This window comes from Monosiga brevicollis, genomic scaffold, assembly GCF_000002865.3.
Source record: "Monosiga brevicollis MX1 MONBRscaffold_30 genomic scaffold, whole genome shotgun sequence".
Lineage (NCBI taxonomy): Eukaryota > Choanoflagellata > Craspedida > Salpingoecidae > Monosiga > Monosiga brevicollis.
The window spans coordinates 434,716-449,715 of NW_001865067.1; the positions used below are offsets into that span (position 1 = coordinate 434,716).

The window sequence follows — 15,000 nt, forward strand, 5'->3', positions numbered from 1 at the left end:
CTCTCTCTCTCTCTCTAATCTCTCTCTCTCTCTCTAAATCTCTCTCTCTCTCTCTCTCTAAATCTCTCTCTCTCTCTCTCTCTCTCTCTCTCTCTCTCTCTCTCTCTCTCTCTCTCTCTCTCTCTCTCTCTCTCTCTCTCTCGCTGTCTTTGACTTTTACGTTGTAGTTCAGTGGCATTTTTCACAACACGAACCAGTGGATCCTCTTCTTCTTCAACTCTTTCCTCTTCTTCTTCTTCTTGACCAAAAGGCGGCGATGGAGGGTCACTGGCAAGCACGGAGCTCCATTTGGACGCGGTCAGCCGTGACTTGAAACGACGACGCTTGTTGTTGGTTTTATGATTCACCATCATGGCCACCTTTTCAACTTGACCACCACACGTTGTAAACGTGAAGAAGCATGGGTTGTACCAAACGCCCACAAGCATGCCAACACGATATGGCAGCAGAAGCCAACGCCACGCATGGCTTCCGGCACCGCTTGATGAATGCCATCATTCCGGTAAGACAAAAACGCGTTTGTTCAACTGATTGTGGGAGAGCCATACCAGACGGGGAGACAGGTGAAACGTCACAATAGGAACCGGTTTTGCCTGACTGCGGTCGAGTGGCATTATCGGGTCGACACGTGACAAGATTATCCTATGCCGATGCCCTTGGGTGTGGTGGGTAGATGACCTTTGGCCGCGTGTTACTCATCACAATTGGTGCCGGTACAACCTTTTTCTTGCAGCAGCAGCCTTGAACTGGAACGGCCAGCAGATATTTTTTTCCCATCTTCATGCACCAGCAAGAGGCTGAGCAGACTGACCTTGGCTTTAAAACTCGCTTACGGCAGCACGATGCCAGCAAGTGCTCTGCGCTTTGTTAAATCGAGACATTTCTTGACATTCAAAGCTCCAGTCTTGTCGTTCCCATTCCATTGAATTTCACATGACTCAACAGCCCATTCATCTGATCTTCCCAAAGCCAGACACACACAGACACACAGACGTGAGATGGCAGCCAGCCAGGAGAACAACACCTTTAGCGGCACAACCCATCAACCCAGCAGGGGCACGCTGATGCACATGTCGAGTGTCAAAGAGAGAGAGAGGAAGTGCGCATGTGTGCAATATCGCGAGTCAAGCGCTTGGCCGTGTCGTCATTTCAGAGTTTTGAGCTGCTGGTCTTAGTCTGTATGCAATCCGTGTGGCAGCAGCAGCAGTGGCCACCGTCGACGTGGGGTATACACGCACGCCAACGTCGGTGTTTGGATTCAAGAGAGCTGGAGCCGATGTGCCGAGCCTGCTGAAGGAGTGAACAATTATTATCGCACGACCCCGGGCATCATGTCGTCTGCGCATGATCGCATTTATGCTCGTCGTGCTGCAGCCGTGGAGAAGCAGCACGGCGAGGTAGTAGACGTAGAGGCGGAGGAAGAGGAAGAAGAAGAGGATGAGACGGAGCAACGTCTCGATGCGACTGGCTGCAAGGACGAGCACTACGCTGTGCTGGACTGCATGGGCGACCACGGCCGCGACTGGCGCAAGTGCCAGGCCGTCGTTCAAGCCCTCAAAACCTGCATGCAGAAAGCAGAGGCTGCCCGCAGCCAAGGTGGCGTTAACAACGCTACCTCGGTTCAGCACACCTGAGCCTGTGACAAGGACATGGCCTGACAGGTCGCCCATGCCCCGACATGAACCCCCCTCGACCTTCTGTTTGCTGCTGGCCAGCCCCTCGATGTTAACCATTGCAAACGTGAGTTGTACTTTTGGTATCCCTTCATATCGTATCCTGAGCCGAGTGGTCCGCTCCCGGCGTGCAACTGGCTCTCCACCACCGGCCTGCTTCCACGCCATGGGCAATGCCGCCTGCTGCCTTTTGGGGAATTTACGCTACTCTTCCTTTTTTCCTCTTTTTTTTTCCCCGTCAACTACTCGAAGAGCTCATCCCTCTAGCTGATGGTTCGATTAGCTGAATCCTTCAAAAGCAATGTGCAGTCGGCCGACCTGTGCTTGACGCATGAGGTCGCTGCCGGCTATCTAAGGCGTTGATAAATCCTCTCCACGCGCAGCGCGGTGGGCATACACCCGGTCATCGTTATCTCTGCGCTCAATCTACACCTCCACAGACCCCACGCCCAGCTGGTATTCCACGGCTACAATGACAAGGAGCGCCATTCCTACAACAACGCACGCCGAAAAGAGGGCAGGCGTCAGCAACCATCCACGGACCCAGGCCAGCGCAGCTCAGACAACCAAACAACAATTGGCGCGCTTTAAAAGAGTAGAAAGAACTGACCCACTGTCAGGTATTGTTGGGAGGAGGAGAGGCGCTTCCAGACGCGCACAAGCAGGGTTACAAAGGCCGTCACAAAGAGAAACCCCGTCATAAGCCAGTGCAAGGGCTTGGTGCCGGCTCGCACAAAGAAGACGGTCCAGTCCCTTCTTTCCCGCTCCTTGGTCTCAATATCACGTGTGATGGAGACAATTTGTCGCTCATAAGCTTCGAGCAGGGCTTGACTCTCCGCAATTTCCGACGCCAACTGCGACACCCGATACTGACATCGCCCAATCTGCAATCGGACCGCTCATTTGTGAGTCAGAAGGCCAAGGCTTGATCAGGGCTCGTGCTCCACACTCGGCAGTTGGCCAACGGACCTCTGTAGACTTAAGGTCACTCAGGCGTGGCTTGAAGTGTCGCATGCGCTGGCGCAAGACCTCGTAGGGCCGCAGCTAGAGATGAACAAAACTCGGTCAAAGATACATTTTGCCTGCGGGGCTTGTAAGTTTGACAAGTCGACAAGTAGGCGGACGAGTCCAAACCTGATTGTGCAGCTCATCTTCTTCCAGCACAAGATTTTGATGCATCTGACACACACATACACACACAAAGGTGTTCAACCAGCGTGAGCAAAGCATGAATGGCAAAACGTTGAAAGGGGGTGGGGGGGCGGCCGTCGGAGGTACCTGTAAGGCACTCAGCTGCTCGTTCAGGTCCCGCATCTCATGCTGGGGGAAATTCAAGCAAAGAATTGAACAATAAAAATAAGAAATAAGAAAAAGGGCGCACCGCATGAGGCCAGGCTACAAACACACAGAAAGAAAAGCAAAAGCCGTGGTGGGCTCACCGTGCACATGTCCGTTTGTGCCTGTAGCATCTCTTGTTGCTCTTGGGTTTGTCGGACGCCGTCTCTGCGGGATGGAAGGGCGCAAAGTTGATGGTCAGAAGTGTGCATCAGAAAACGGCAAGGTCAGTCATGGATATGGGGCGAGACAGACTTGAGATGAGACACCTCAACAGCAAGGTGCACTATGGCTTCAGCACAGGCCTCGGCGCTTTGTTCTATCTGCATGCGCCGCGCCTCCTGTGAATCATGAAGGAGCATGCCACGGCCTAGTGAGGGTTGGCCTCAATGCTATCATCAAGCGGGCACTCATTTGGTTGAAAGCCACCCTGTGGTCTGGCGTGTCCAACCTGCTCTTCTTTCTCGCGGCGGCGGTCCTTGCGGCGCTTGCGCTTGTGTTTGGGCGTGTGTTGGTGTTGGTGGGGGATACTGTCGACGAGTGTATCAAGCAGATGATCGTAGCTGCGTGGCACAGACGAGCCCTTGGAGCGGGTCTCTGAGATCTCGCTTTGCGTATCGCTTGGCGGTGGCCGGACCGTGGCTGCAAAAGGAGGGAGGGCACCAAAGCTAAACAGAAGAGGATGACAGAATCACGCGCACACCCACAATGAGACGTTTGACCGAGGCTTAATCAGGCAGGCGGTCGCCGCGCTACGCAGGTCGGCAGTTGGGGCGTAAACTCGAGGTGAAAGTTGCCACGACCGTGCCGGAACGCACTTGATTTGACCGGGTCGCTGTCGAAAGTGATAAACATCCTCATGGGCGGTCGTTTCGACGATGGAGAGGATGCCATGCTCAATCAGATACTCAATCACATCGTGCACAATCTCTGTTGACATGTTGCGATTGTTTGCCAGCTTGTTCTGGACAGGGCGGAGCCCAGCACGGGTGAGGTAAGCTGGAGCGATGCGCAAGCAAAAAGAGCGAGGAACCACAAGACCGGCCAAGTCGAGGAAAGGGAATAGGGGTGGGGGAGGGCAACGCACGAGCGTATCACGAGTAAAGCAGCGCCCCGAGGTGGTGCGGTTGTCCGAGTCCAACAGCTCCATTTGGTGGGTCTGCGGTTGATCCACCCAGATGCAGCACATTGTCAGCCCAAGCAAGAAAAATCTGGCATCCCAAAACACCCGGCATACAAGCCAGGATCGAGGCGACCAAGCACGGAGCTCAGCAGCGGATGAGTCGGCCCGCGTCAGCCGATGATCACTCACCCAGGAGTAGAGGAGGCGGGTAAAGGAGCTGACATCCATCTTGCCGGCGTTTGGGGCGGAGTCAACACCGCGCGCGATAGTGTGTGTGGTGGGGGGAGGACGCAAAGGAAAGGGGGCGCACGGAAGACAGCGCAGAGGAGCGATCAAGATTCAAGAGCAAGGGGGAAGGAGACGAAACCTCCTGATCAAGGAGGAGGGCTGCCCCGAGTCTGCATGAACCCGTCGTGTGTGCTTGCCATCAACCCCCGTAAAAAAAAAATGAAAAAAATTGAAAACGCGAGAGGGAGAGAGAGAGAGAGAGAGAGAGAGAGAGAGAGAGAGAGAGAGAGAGAGAGAGAGAGAGAGAGAGAGAGAGAGAGAGAGAGAGAGAGAGAGAGAGAGAGAGAGAGAGAGAGAGAGAGAAACCGAAAAATTAAAAAAAATGAAAGTGGCGTGCAGAGAGATGGTGGGAGATGGACGAGACGGGAGGGATAGACAAGCGATGGACTTTGGATTGAGGGTGTGCGTGAGAGGAAAGCATCTGTCGTCTTCAAAAACCAGCACACGCGCACACATGACATACTATCTGTTCTGCGCCCGGACCCAACTAACAACGTTAAATTGTTTTCCTTTTGATGGCTGCTGCGTTAGATGGTTGACAGTGATGTAAGAGGGGCGTGCTGCGGGAAAAGCAGACGCTGATCGCTAGCGTGGGATGTAATTTTTGAAAGTTTGACGACTGGGCCAATGGGACCGACTAGAAGAAAAGGGCGTTGGCGAGGAGGTAGAGAACCACGAGAATGGCCACCAGTAGCAACACCAGGATCGGAGCATAGCGATCCCAGTAGAGCATGGCCAGCTGTTCGAGATATTGCACGTTCTGCTTCATCGTGAGCTTGGATTCACCAGCCACACGCTCGCGAAAAGTAATGCCCACATCCTGGACCGAGGCGCAACGGCAGCTATTCCAAAAGCAAAAAAAGAGCAGTGGTGAGAGGCACGGGGGCATGCATGCATGGGCAATTAGACCAGGACCGAAACGATGGGGTGCTTCGGGTCAGCAAGGAAAACGAGACAAAGAGCATACCGGGCCATGATTTCGAGGCCAATCTTAAAGCCAATGGGATTGCAGCGTTGGCGACCACGGGCCAGAACCTGGAATCAGAAGGAGGCCGGGGAATCATGTGTATATGAGAGTGGACAAGCAAGTCGATCAGAGAAGAAGCAGAGACAACAATACTCTCGCGAGCCAGATCAAATCCGCGGTCACATGTATGTGTTGCACGCACAGTTTTAGTGGTGCAGAAAAAGCCGGACATGGGATCCGTAGAAGAGGTCAGGGGCACGGCCAGGGCGGTGGCGCCAAAGCTGATCAGTCGGCGAGTCAAGGACCAATCAAAACCCTGCAGTCATGTGGTGACGGTGGGAGGGGTATTGTGAGCTTGCAGACACCAAGAACAAGAGCAGTATAGCAAATGTCATCCAGACTCAAAGTCGACCGATGCAATGCACAGACACGCGCGCGGGGTCGGCTGTGACCGAGTCTTACCAGACCGCCACCCCCAACATGGCGAGAGCCGACGGAAAACTCGGCTGCGCCCGACATGACGGGATCTACCAAGACAAGCCAAAGTGACACCATGAGGCATCAAGACTAAGCAGAATGCTGCACTGCAAGGTGCATCCTGCATGAAACAAGGAGCAAACCTGCGACGGCCGGCACGGCCTCGGGCTCGTGTTGCAAATCAGCATCCATGCACAGGATGTTCTCGTACTTGGCCTACACAACAAGAGAGCAAAGAAGACAAGCCACGGAGAAGAGGTGGGGGAGGATGGTTGATGAGGACATTTTTTTTCTTGGTGCCGAGGCAGAAGACGGTCCACGACGACGAAGCGCAAAGCGGTGCAAGGTTGGGCTCGAGATGTACCATGTCAAAGCCAAGCAAAACGGCAGAGCTCAGGCCACGGCCCTCAGAGCGGCGGCGGCAATGCACGCGGATCGGATAGTCTGCGCGCAACTTCTCAACCACGACCTAAAGGCCAGACGCAACGAGAGGGCAAGGGGGCAGGGGCGAAGAATAGACGGAGGAGCAAGTCGGTGAGGGAGTCGGGTGTCGCTCGTGCGGGTGTGGCCCATCCTGACCGAGACGCATCACGTCAGTGGACCGACATCGAGGGTCGCTGTGGAGACAGACCTTGGTGGCTTCGGAACCAGGGCTCTCATCATCCATGATCAAAAGCTCGGCCTCGATCCCGGCTTCCTTAGTGGCCTGCACAACAGAGGGGCCAGTGTACACGGCGCACGATCTGTGAGCTGCGCTGCCCGAGCGCAACAGCAGGACACTCAACCCCCTGGCAGGATCGACCACACACGCCGACACCACCCACCTTGAACAGGCGCTCACAAAGAGGCTGAATATTATCCGTCTCATTATATGCAGGTACCACGACGGAGAGTTGAGACCGGCTGCCGTTTCCAGCCCCGCCGGCGGTCGTGCCGCTGCGCGTTGTCGCCATTGTGAACGCGAGTGTTTGTCAACAAGACTCAATCAGAGACTGCCAGTCTTCATGCAGACTACCCGGATCTGGGAATTATACTCTTTAAACTTGGAGGAGATTGAGGGAGGTTTTTGTTTCGAGCGATTGATCTCTACCGTTCACTCTCTACTCTCTACTCTCAACTCTCTTCTCTCGACTCTCGACTCTCGACTCTACTCTCTACTCTTGACTCTCGACTCTCTACTCTCGACTCTCGACTCTCTACTCTCGACTCTCTACTCTCTACTCTCGTTCTCTACTCTCGTTCTCTCGACTCTCGACTCTCGACTCTACTCTCTACTCTTGACTCTCGACTCTCTACTCTTGACTTGACTCACTACTCTTGTGGTAGTTGTGCTATTCCTCTCTTCACTCTACTCGCTCTTACTCTCTTCTCTACTCTTTACTCTGTACTCTTTCCCTTTCACTCTCTACTCTTTTACGTTCTGTGATGTCAGAGTGTCGCAACAGCGCAAGGTTCCCTCCCATGTGGCGCAATTCCTGTCGATGGGACCTCGAAAGTCGGACATGATGCTCATGTGGTCGTGTGGACGGTCGTGTGAGCGTGGGTGTGGTCGTGTGAGGATCTCGGTTGCGCCGGCTCGCCCTACTGCGCTACCTCACGTGGGTTTGGACTGCCCATGCTTGCAGTGTCAGTACCTCGTCGACAGAACCGTTCCATCACCAAAAACGGACCGAGGCTCGTTGAATACCATTCCCGATAAGAGGCAGCCGTTCAGGTGCGCAAAGTCACAAGGGGAAAACCCGTTCAGAGTGGAAAACGTATCATCAACTGTTGCGTGGCAAGAGTGCGAGAGAACAAATCCAAGAAAAAAAGAAAAAAAAAATTGAAAAACAAAAGGCAGATATTCGGAGTTATCAATCATGATGAGATGAGGCTTTTTCTCATGTTCTGGTCCTGTCCTTAGGACAGTGGCGGAGGGGAGTGGGAAGCGAAAACGGGAACAGCAAGGCAAACAAGCGCCAAATGCTATGGAAACAAACACACTTTACTCGGTGTGTTGGTCGGGCGCGCACATAAAGGCGAGTCAACACAAAAGAGGAAGGCGATGATGGGCCAATGCAAGCCCGACCGTATACTCAAAACGTGGCTGGACGACAGCCAAGGCAAGAATCAAGGCGACAAGCACCAGGTTTGGTGTGTATGATACACATGCAAGGAAGAAATGTCACAACTCGAGTGACCGAGTGACCCTGTTCCTGACGCAAGCTGCTGGACCAGTTTACTCGGTAAAAGGTCCGAAAGGCAGCAGCGCGGCCAAGAGAACAACAAGGCGACGGGGATCTTGTATGTATGCACAAAAGGCCAAAAAAAAAAAAGAAAAGAAACAGAGACCATCGGATTCAGCGCACAAAGAGGCTGAAAAGGCCGGTCAGGTCAGTGGCTTGACCGAGCTTGATGAGAAAGTCGGCGACTTGCTCGGCCTCTGGCGACTTGCCGGCGAAGAAATCACAGACTTGCTGCTCCGAGAGCCGATAGCGCTCCCAGCCCGACCAGCCCTGGACGAGGCAGTCCCGGCACTGCTCCACAACATCCTGTCCGCGTTTTTGGAGGCAGAAGAAGATGGTCTCCCCGACAGATTCTTGGCGGTCATCAAAAGACTTGTCGGCACCCAAGAGCTTGCAAATGCCCTGGCGGCAGGTCAGAGCAGCCTTGGCAAACACGGGGGCCCAACGCTCAATCGCCGCCACCCGGTTACTCTACCAAAAAAAAAAAAAGACGGGGGAAGAAAAACCATGGCGGGCCCCGTTTACGGTGAGTAAGAGATCGGTGCGCACGTTACAAGGAGGCAAGACGGGCATCAAGGAGAAAGACAAGAGGAATGGCCGAACAGCTGATTGAACAGAACAGGAGATCTGATCTCCAAAAAAAGAAGAGGAAAAAAAAAAAAAAAAAAGCAAACAAACAAACAAAACAAAAGAAAAGAAAGAAAAAGAAGGAAAAGGAAGATGGAACAGCAAAGGTTGGTTTGAACGTACCAGGACGTTGGAGAGGGCATTGGGTTCGAGGCCCAGTTCGGCGGCCACTTCGGCTTCTGTTTTGTGGGCAAGGTTGAGAAGGCGGCGAAAGTTGGGCTTGCTGGGACCCCGCCGACGCGAACGCGAAGAGGACGAGGAGGGAGCGCGGTCGGAGGAGGAAGGCGAGGACGAGGACGATGACGATGATGACGAGGCGGGAGCGCGGGCAGGGGTGGAAGGCACTGGCATCTTGGTGCGGTCATCGTCCACGGGCTCGTCGCCCGCTGAAATGGACACGGCCACGGCCACGGCAAGAGACGTTGGGCGATCATGACGCAGACGCGACTTTTCGGGAGAGCGCTTGTGCATCTTTGCCTGGACCGAGGCCGACGAGGACGCCGGGGGCGAGCGATCGGCTTTGGTCGTACGCACACCATCGCCAGCTTTAGCAGCAGCTGGGGTGGTCACCTGTTTGGCGGCGCTGGCACCAGAACCCGATGTGGCGTGTGCATGCTGTTTCGCCGTGGCGGGGGGCGCCACAGAGGCGGCCAACATAATGTTGGCGATCAGGGGATGTGACTGCCGCGCCACGAGGCTGGTCACTGCAACAACTTGACTCGATGACTTTGTACACTGAAAGAAAAAAATGCACCAAACGGCAGTCACTGTACCACACGCCTGCAAACAAGTTGAAACGTGTGGACCCAATGATCCGTGCGCGCTGCCCTTTTTTTAGAACACGACAGAGAGAGAGAGAGAGAGAGAAAGAGAGAGAGAGAGAGAGAGCGAAAAGAAAAATGAAGAGCCACGTTACTTAAGCGTGTGTGTGTGTACGTGTGTGTGGCTGCTTTTGTGGGGCGCGAGCTTTTTTTGGGGGGGGGGAAGAATGTGTCGCCTTCTCTCTCTCTCTCTCGCTGTCGCTTACACATGATCAGGCTTTAATCTTGCCAGTGGGAGAAAGGGCTACAGGCGTGATGCGTGTATTCTTGGCTGCCGTTTGGCAAGGAACAACTGGCTGCCAAATCATCAGTATCATTATCATCATGCCGCGTTCCCCCGTCCACCGCAGTGAGAGAAGGACGCCACCGCCACGCTAACCGCACCTTGGCGGAATGGTCACGCTGGTGATCATTCTCTGAGGTGGAAAAGGTGGGCAATTTCATTCTCTCACGGCAGGTATCCTCACGCAACACATCTCTGCTTTATTATAGAATTCAAGCTTAGAGTGCGACCCCGTTCCAGATATTCTCTTACTGAAAACAGAAACACGTCACCGACCTCTGGCCGAACCTTGCCCCACCACCACCACCTCTACTTCCACTATCCCCCTTTGCACTTTCAGAAGCGTCTCGACACATCTTGTGTGGCTCTCAAGAGTACATCGTGTGAAGACAAAAGAGAGGAGAGGGGGAGGTAGCGTATGAGCAGTTCCTGGGTAGTCCTTGCCAAACGCCACGGGGAATCAACAACAGCTTTGGACATGTCGTCAACCCACAAGCCACACGCAAGCCAAATCACAACCAACGTTACCAAGTGTTATGTCATACCTTGGCCGCTTACAAGCGTAAATGGGTGAACCAAAGACAAAAGTGCACCACCACGCCCAGTCATCATACCATTACCCACATTGGCAACGAATCGTACACATGAAACACAACACAACACACACACACAGTTTGATGGTGTGTTGCACAGAACATGTGATTATGAAACTGCCCATACCCCTTGGCCGGTTTGGGTAACCTTGCACAGCTTGATGGCCACACTTGTACACATGTTGTTGTACACATGTTGTTGATGTTTGTCGAGGTAGACGTGGGACACAAACGGCAGCGGGGGTTGAACCGCCCCGAGTGAACCGACCGCTCCTGGGGCTTGAGCACGAGCGGGGCGGTTCATCCCATCGGACAACCTGGCCTCCCCAATACCCTTTTTTTTTTGGTTCGGAATGACGGTGGTGATGAGGGGCGGATGATGGCGTTCACGAGGAGGTGTACATGTGTTTGTGCGTGTGTGTGGCACACTGCCACACCTCGACGAGCCAGTGCGCAACTCGCGGCCAACGTTGCGCGACAAGCGGCCACAAACAGCAACAACACACCGCATCAGTTTGGAGTCGGCATGCATCCCCCACCTTCCACGGCAGAGCAAGCTTAAAGGCCCTGCCCCAGCTGCCCAGAACCACTTTATGCGGTCCCCGCTGCCCTTTTGCTTTTGCCAAAGCCGAAGCGCTACATCATTGTCAGCATGAGGGGGCGGAAATTTCAAAAGGTGGCAACCCTGTTTTTCTCCTTTTATCGATTCACACCATGCCCCCAAGCAAGCCGACATTACTTCTGTTGTGACTGCTGTATGGTGATTTTTTCAAAAAGCAGTCACTTTGAAAGTGTAAGCAAGCGAAAACAGTCACAAGAATAATAAAACCGAAAGCAGTGATGATGCACAGTTGGCGAACCCAGTGTAGAGAAACTATAAAAGTGACAGAAAGCGAACTTAGTGAGAACAGCGCTGCAACGCTACCAAGAGACACCCCCTTTGCGCAGCGGTTTACCAAATGTTATGGCCATGCTGACTAGTCCCCGCTCTGGACCAATACGACACCTCTACCCCTTTCTCTAAGATTAAACCGAAATGGCAGATCATCTCTTCTTTTCCCTTTCATAAGTCTCTTTACCAGATCCCACCAACACCACTCTCTCTAATTGATCCACATACTTCATTCTGCTTCTCTGCTTCAATTTCACTCCCAAGCCCCTCTCTCTCTCTCGCTCTCTCTGTCGCTGAACGGCAGGATGGCGGAGAAACGTGGAGCAGTGGATGCCGATGGCAGCGCCATCCCTTCAAACGAGTCAAACATGCAAGGCCAAGCAAATAATGCATTGGTGGCTGTTCCCGCTGCAAAGCGATCCAAGAATGAGATTGTGCTTGCCGGCTCGTCCTCGGGCAACAATGGTCAGATTGTCCCCTCGGTACGTTGCCCAACGAGCGAGCACCAGGCCTCGGCTCTGAGCGCCGAGCCTTCCGGACGGCGGCGGGCCATCGCCGCCCTTGATCAATTCGGCCTCCGACCAATGACATCATCCCCCTCATCAGCCGTGCTCGGCTGACCGCTCATGGACCATTGTTGTCTCCCTCTTTCGTCGTCGCAGGGTCCCCCGCGGACGTCCAACCTCATGGCCCCCGTCATGCGCCTCGAGGGTCATGCCGTACGTCACCTCGATCCTGTGCACCATCTCCTCCTCCTCCTCCTCCTTCCTTTCCCCCTGGCCCGTCTCTGACCCCTGAGCATGCTGTCCAATTGACCGTCGATCCTCCATCCCTGATCCTCCATCCCTGTAGGAAGCCGTCTATGCCGGTACATTTAGCCCCTCGGGTCACATGCTAGCCACGGCCGGCTTTGACCGTAACGTTTGTACGTCCTGCACACCAGCCCAACTCCAGCCCGAACCCAACACCCACGCACATGCCGCGCCACAGGCCCAGATACAACCAAGCTTTGTCGAAACGGATCTGGATTCATGTGCCCTGACTCGTTCCTCTAGACGTGTGGAACACGTTTGGCAACTGCGAGAACATCATGAGCCTGCAGGGCCACACAGGCGCTGTCCTCGGCCTCCATTGGGCCAAGCTCGAGAATCGGTTATTCAGCTGCTCCTCTGACAAAACCGTCGCCGTCTGGGATGGCAACGTATGTTCCAGACTACCCTTGCTACCTCAAGCTCCCCCTCACAAAGCTGCAACCAGTGAATCCCGCGCTCCTACCCGCCGACCCTCACGCCTCGCTCGGCTCCTGTCCCGCCTACCGGTCGGACTGACCCTCCTTTGCTGTGATGCAGACGGGCGAACGTGTCCGCCGGTACAAGGGCCATGCCAACATTGTCAATGACGTTGCCGGCCCCCGCGATGAGTCGCCTCTTTTTGTTACTGCTTCAGATGACAACACCATCAAGGTTCGCTCGCGCCCCTTATCGTAGCAGCTGCCCACCCATCAGCAGGACCACTCTGCATCAGGTCTGATTGAAACATTCTTTGTCCGTAGATCTGGGATTGCCGCCGCCGTGGCTACGTGCACTCGATGAGCTCCAGCTATCAGGTTTGGGCACCCCCCCCCCCCCCCCCACCCCCCGCTTGCAGAAGCCTCCAGTCCATGAATAGATGCCGCTGCCCCGACGCCCTGACACTGACGCTACTCCTGCAGGTGACCGCTGTCGACTTTGGCATGACCAACGACGAAGTCGTGTCTGGTGGCATCGACAATGACGTCAAGGTTTGGGACGTTCGCAAGCTCGACGTCCTCCACTTGCTCAAGGGCCACACGGACACCGTCACGGGCCTCAGCGTCAGCCCGGATGGCAAGAAGGTTGCAACCAACAGCATGGACAACACGGTCCGCATTTGGGACATTCAGCCCTTTGCGCAGGGGTCCCGCCTTCAAACAACCCTCTCCGGTACGTTGACCTCGCTGCTCCGCTCTCGCCTTGGGGCGGTGTGGTGACCTCGCCGGTGCCCGTGCCGTTTGCCCTGAAGCCGCAAAAGGCGAGCCTCTCTCTCGGCAATCTAAGGCTGACTCTTCTTGTTGTTCTCTTGGCAACAGGCGCCCAGCACAACTATGAAAAGAATCTCCTGCGCGTTGCATGGGCCCCCGATAACCGCCACGTGGCCGCCGGTTCGGCCGATCGTAACATGTATGTTTGGAACAGCCTCGAGCAAAAACTCTTGTACTGCCTCCCCGGCCACAAGTCTTCCGTCAACGACGTGGCCTTCCATCCCAAAGAGCCCATCGGTATGTGTGACACACGCATTGCGCCGTGGACCCAAGTGCCCGCAACGGTGCCAAAGCATACCATGTGCCTCATGTCGTGCTACTGCTTGCTCGTGTTCCCCACCGTGTAGTGCTCTCTTGTTCCAGCGATCGCACCGCCTTTTTGGGGGAACTGGCGCTATAAGCGACTCCCAATGCCTTACCCACGCCCCTGACCGCCAACATTGGAGTCGACCCGTACAAACGACCCCAGCACATGACACCATGCAAAAGAGAGATTGGATACCCCACCCCCCCTTTTGGCCCAGCGCTGGTCCCCGCGAAGACACAGCCAAGCCCCAGGCCAAACGAGTAGAGCACCAAGAAAAAAATAAACAAATTGACCCATGCCATCACACCCCAAGCATCATTCGACATGACCACGCCTTGGCGATGCGCACCGAGAGCTTCTTAAGACGGCCCTCTGCAACCCTTTCTCTCACAAGGCTCCCTCAAAGCTCTTTCATACGCACACACACACACTCTCTCTCTCCCTCTCAAACTCTCAAACTCTCTCAAACTCTCTCTCTCTCTCAAACTCTCTCTCTCTCGCTTCTCTCTCAAACTCTCTCAAACTCTCTCAAACTCTCTCTCTCAAACTCTCAAACTCTCTCAAACTCTCTCTCATATTTTTCTCACACACACACGAGCAAGAGGTGAGTCAAAGACTGACGCTCGTCACTGACGACGGCCATCGTAATAACATGGCAGACCGCCACCTGGATGTGACCTCGTCTCGTCTGCACACACACACACACAAACACACATGCGCGCGCGCACCTGCTAAAGGGGCTTGAGATGGAAGACATCCGTTTGCCTGCGCCTCCTTCTCGGTCCGGCCTGGCGTGTTTCAAGGGCTCCATCGTGACAGCAGGAGCGTGTTCTTGCCTGCACTCGCTGGCGTGTTTGTGCCGTTGCATGCGCTGCTGCAAGACGTTGCCTCACCGCTGGCATTGTCTCGCTTTGCTGACACCACTGCCCTTGGCCTTGGAAGTCATGGCAGCTGCGGCACTCCGCTGCTTCACCCATGCGCTGCGTCGCTCACGGCTCACAGCGCCCACAACCCCGCTACGCTCAGTAGTCAACAAGCTTTCTCTCACCCGCACCATGACCTCTACCTCGGCACCCAATTTCGTCCGCAAGTGCGTTGCCCTGCTCCCCTCCCGCCCCCCTTCAAATACCACGGATCAATCTGTCCTTGAAAGACGCGCACTTCCCGACCGGAGCCACCCCAACATTGCTGACCCTAAATCAATGCATCTCGATACCAGGTTGCAAGATGGCCGCCCGTTCAATGCCGCCTGGCAGCAGACCATGATTCGCATCAAGGATCCAGCCCAGAGCCTGCCCTTTTATCGTGATATCCTCGGGTAAGCCTCGAC

The 15,000-nt window shown here is 54.7% G+C and overlaps 6 protein-coding genes across 6 annotated transcripts in view; 1 reads left to right on the forward strand and 5 right to left on the reverse strand.

The window, feature by feature from the left end:
• Positions 1 to 14: 14 nt before the first annotated feature.
• MONBRDRAFT_34136 (uncharacterized protein) lies at positions 15 to 812 on the reverse strand (the record flags this gene model as incomplete). The annotated part of the gene is made up of 1 exon (XM_001749437.1): positions 15 to 812. The coding sequence occupies exon 1, from the start codon at positions 426 to 428 to the stop codon at positions 15 to 17; it is 414 nt and encodes a 137-aa protein (XP_001749489.1). The 5' UTR covers positions 429 to 812.
• A 312-nt stretch (positions 813 to 1,124) lies between these two features.
• On the reverse strand, positions 1,125 to 1,841 carry MONBRDRAFT_11612 (uncharacterized protein; the record flags this gene model as incomplete). The annotated part of the gene is made up of 1 exon (XM_001749438.1): positions 1,125 to 1,841. The coding sequence occupies one exon, from the start codon at positions 1,839 to 1,841 to the stop codon at positions 1,125 to 1,127; it is 717 nt and encodes a 238-aa protein (XP_001749490.1).
• Positions 1,842 to 2,260: 419 nt separating this feature from the next.
• MONBRDRAFT_11613 (uncharacterized protein) lies at positions 2,261 to 4,359 on the reverse strand (the record flags this gene model as incomplete). Its single annotated transcript, XM_001749439.1, has 5 exons — positions 2,261 to 2,557; positions 2,643 to 2,717; positions 2,952 to 2,993; positions 3,460 to 3,676; positions 3,827 to 4,359. 5 exons carry the CDS (start codon positions 4,357 to 4,359, stop codon positions 2,261 to 2,263), a joined length of 1,164 nt encoding a protein of 387 aa, XP_001749491.1.
• Positions 4,360 to 5,056: 697 nt separating this feature from the next.
• On the reverse strand, positions 5,057 to 6,816 carry MONBRDRAFT_11614 (uncharacterized protein; the record flags this gene model as incomplete). Its single annotated transcript, XM_001749440.1, has 7 exons — positions 5,057 to 5,261; positions 5,387 to 5,454; positions 5,849 to 5,913; positions 6,007 to 6,079; positions 6,228 to 6,332; positions 6,495 to 6,569; positions 6,688 to 6,816. The coding sequence occupies 7 exons, from the start codon at positions 6,814 to 6,816 to the stop codon at positions 5,057 to 5,059; spliced, it is 720 nt and encodes a 239-aa protein (XP_001749492.1).
• Positions 6,817 to 8,202: 1,386 nt separating this feature from the next.
• On the reverse strand, positions 8,203 to 9,597 carry MONBRDRAFT_34137 (uncharacterized protein; the record flags this gene model as incomplete). The annotated part of the gene is made up of 2 exons (XM_001749441.1): positions 8,839 to 9,597; positions 8,203 to 8,559 (listed from the first exon to the last, which is right to left on the reverse strand). The coding sequence occupies exons 1-2, from the start codon at positions 9,370 to 9,372 to the stop codon at positions 8,203 to 8,205; spliced, it is 891 nt and encodes a 296-aa protein (XP_001749493.1). The 5' UTR covers positions 9,373 to 9,597.
• Positions 9,598 to 11,609: 2,012 nt separating this feature from the next.
• Positions 11,610 to 15,000, forward strand: part of MONBRDRAFT_11616 (uncharacterized protein) — a gene marked incomplete at both ends in the record, with an annotated part of 4,908 nt that continues 1,517 nt past the window's right edge. Inside the window, 8 exons of the mRNA XM_001749382.1 lie at positions 11,610 to 11,786; positions 11,967 to 12,023; positions 12,157 to 12,229; positions 12,360 to 12,505; positions 12,654 to 12,767; positions 12,857 to 13,265; positions 13,412 to 13,600; positions 14,613 to 14,760. Of these exons, the coding sequence (XP_001749434.1) occupies positions 11,610 to 11,786; positions 11,967 to 12,023; positions 12,157 to 12,229; positions 12,360 to 12,505; positions 12,654 to 12,767; positions 12,857 to 13,265; positions 13,412 to 13,600; positions 14,613 to 14,760 (1,313 nt within the window). The remainder of the gene's footprint in view (positions 11,787 to 11,966; positions 12,024 to 12,156; positions 12,230 to 12,359; positions 12,506 to 12,653; positions 12,768 to 12,856; positions 13,266 to 13,411; positions 13,601 to 14,612; positions 14,761 to 15,000) is intronic.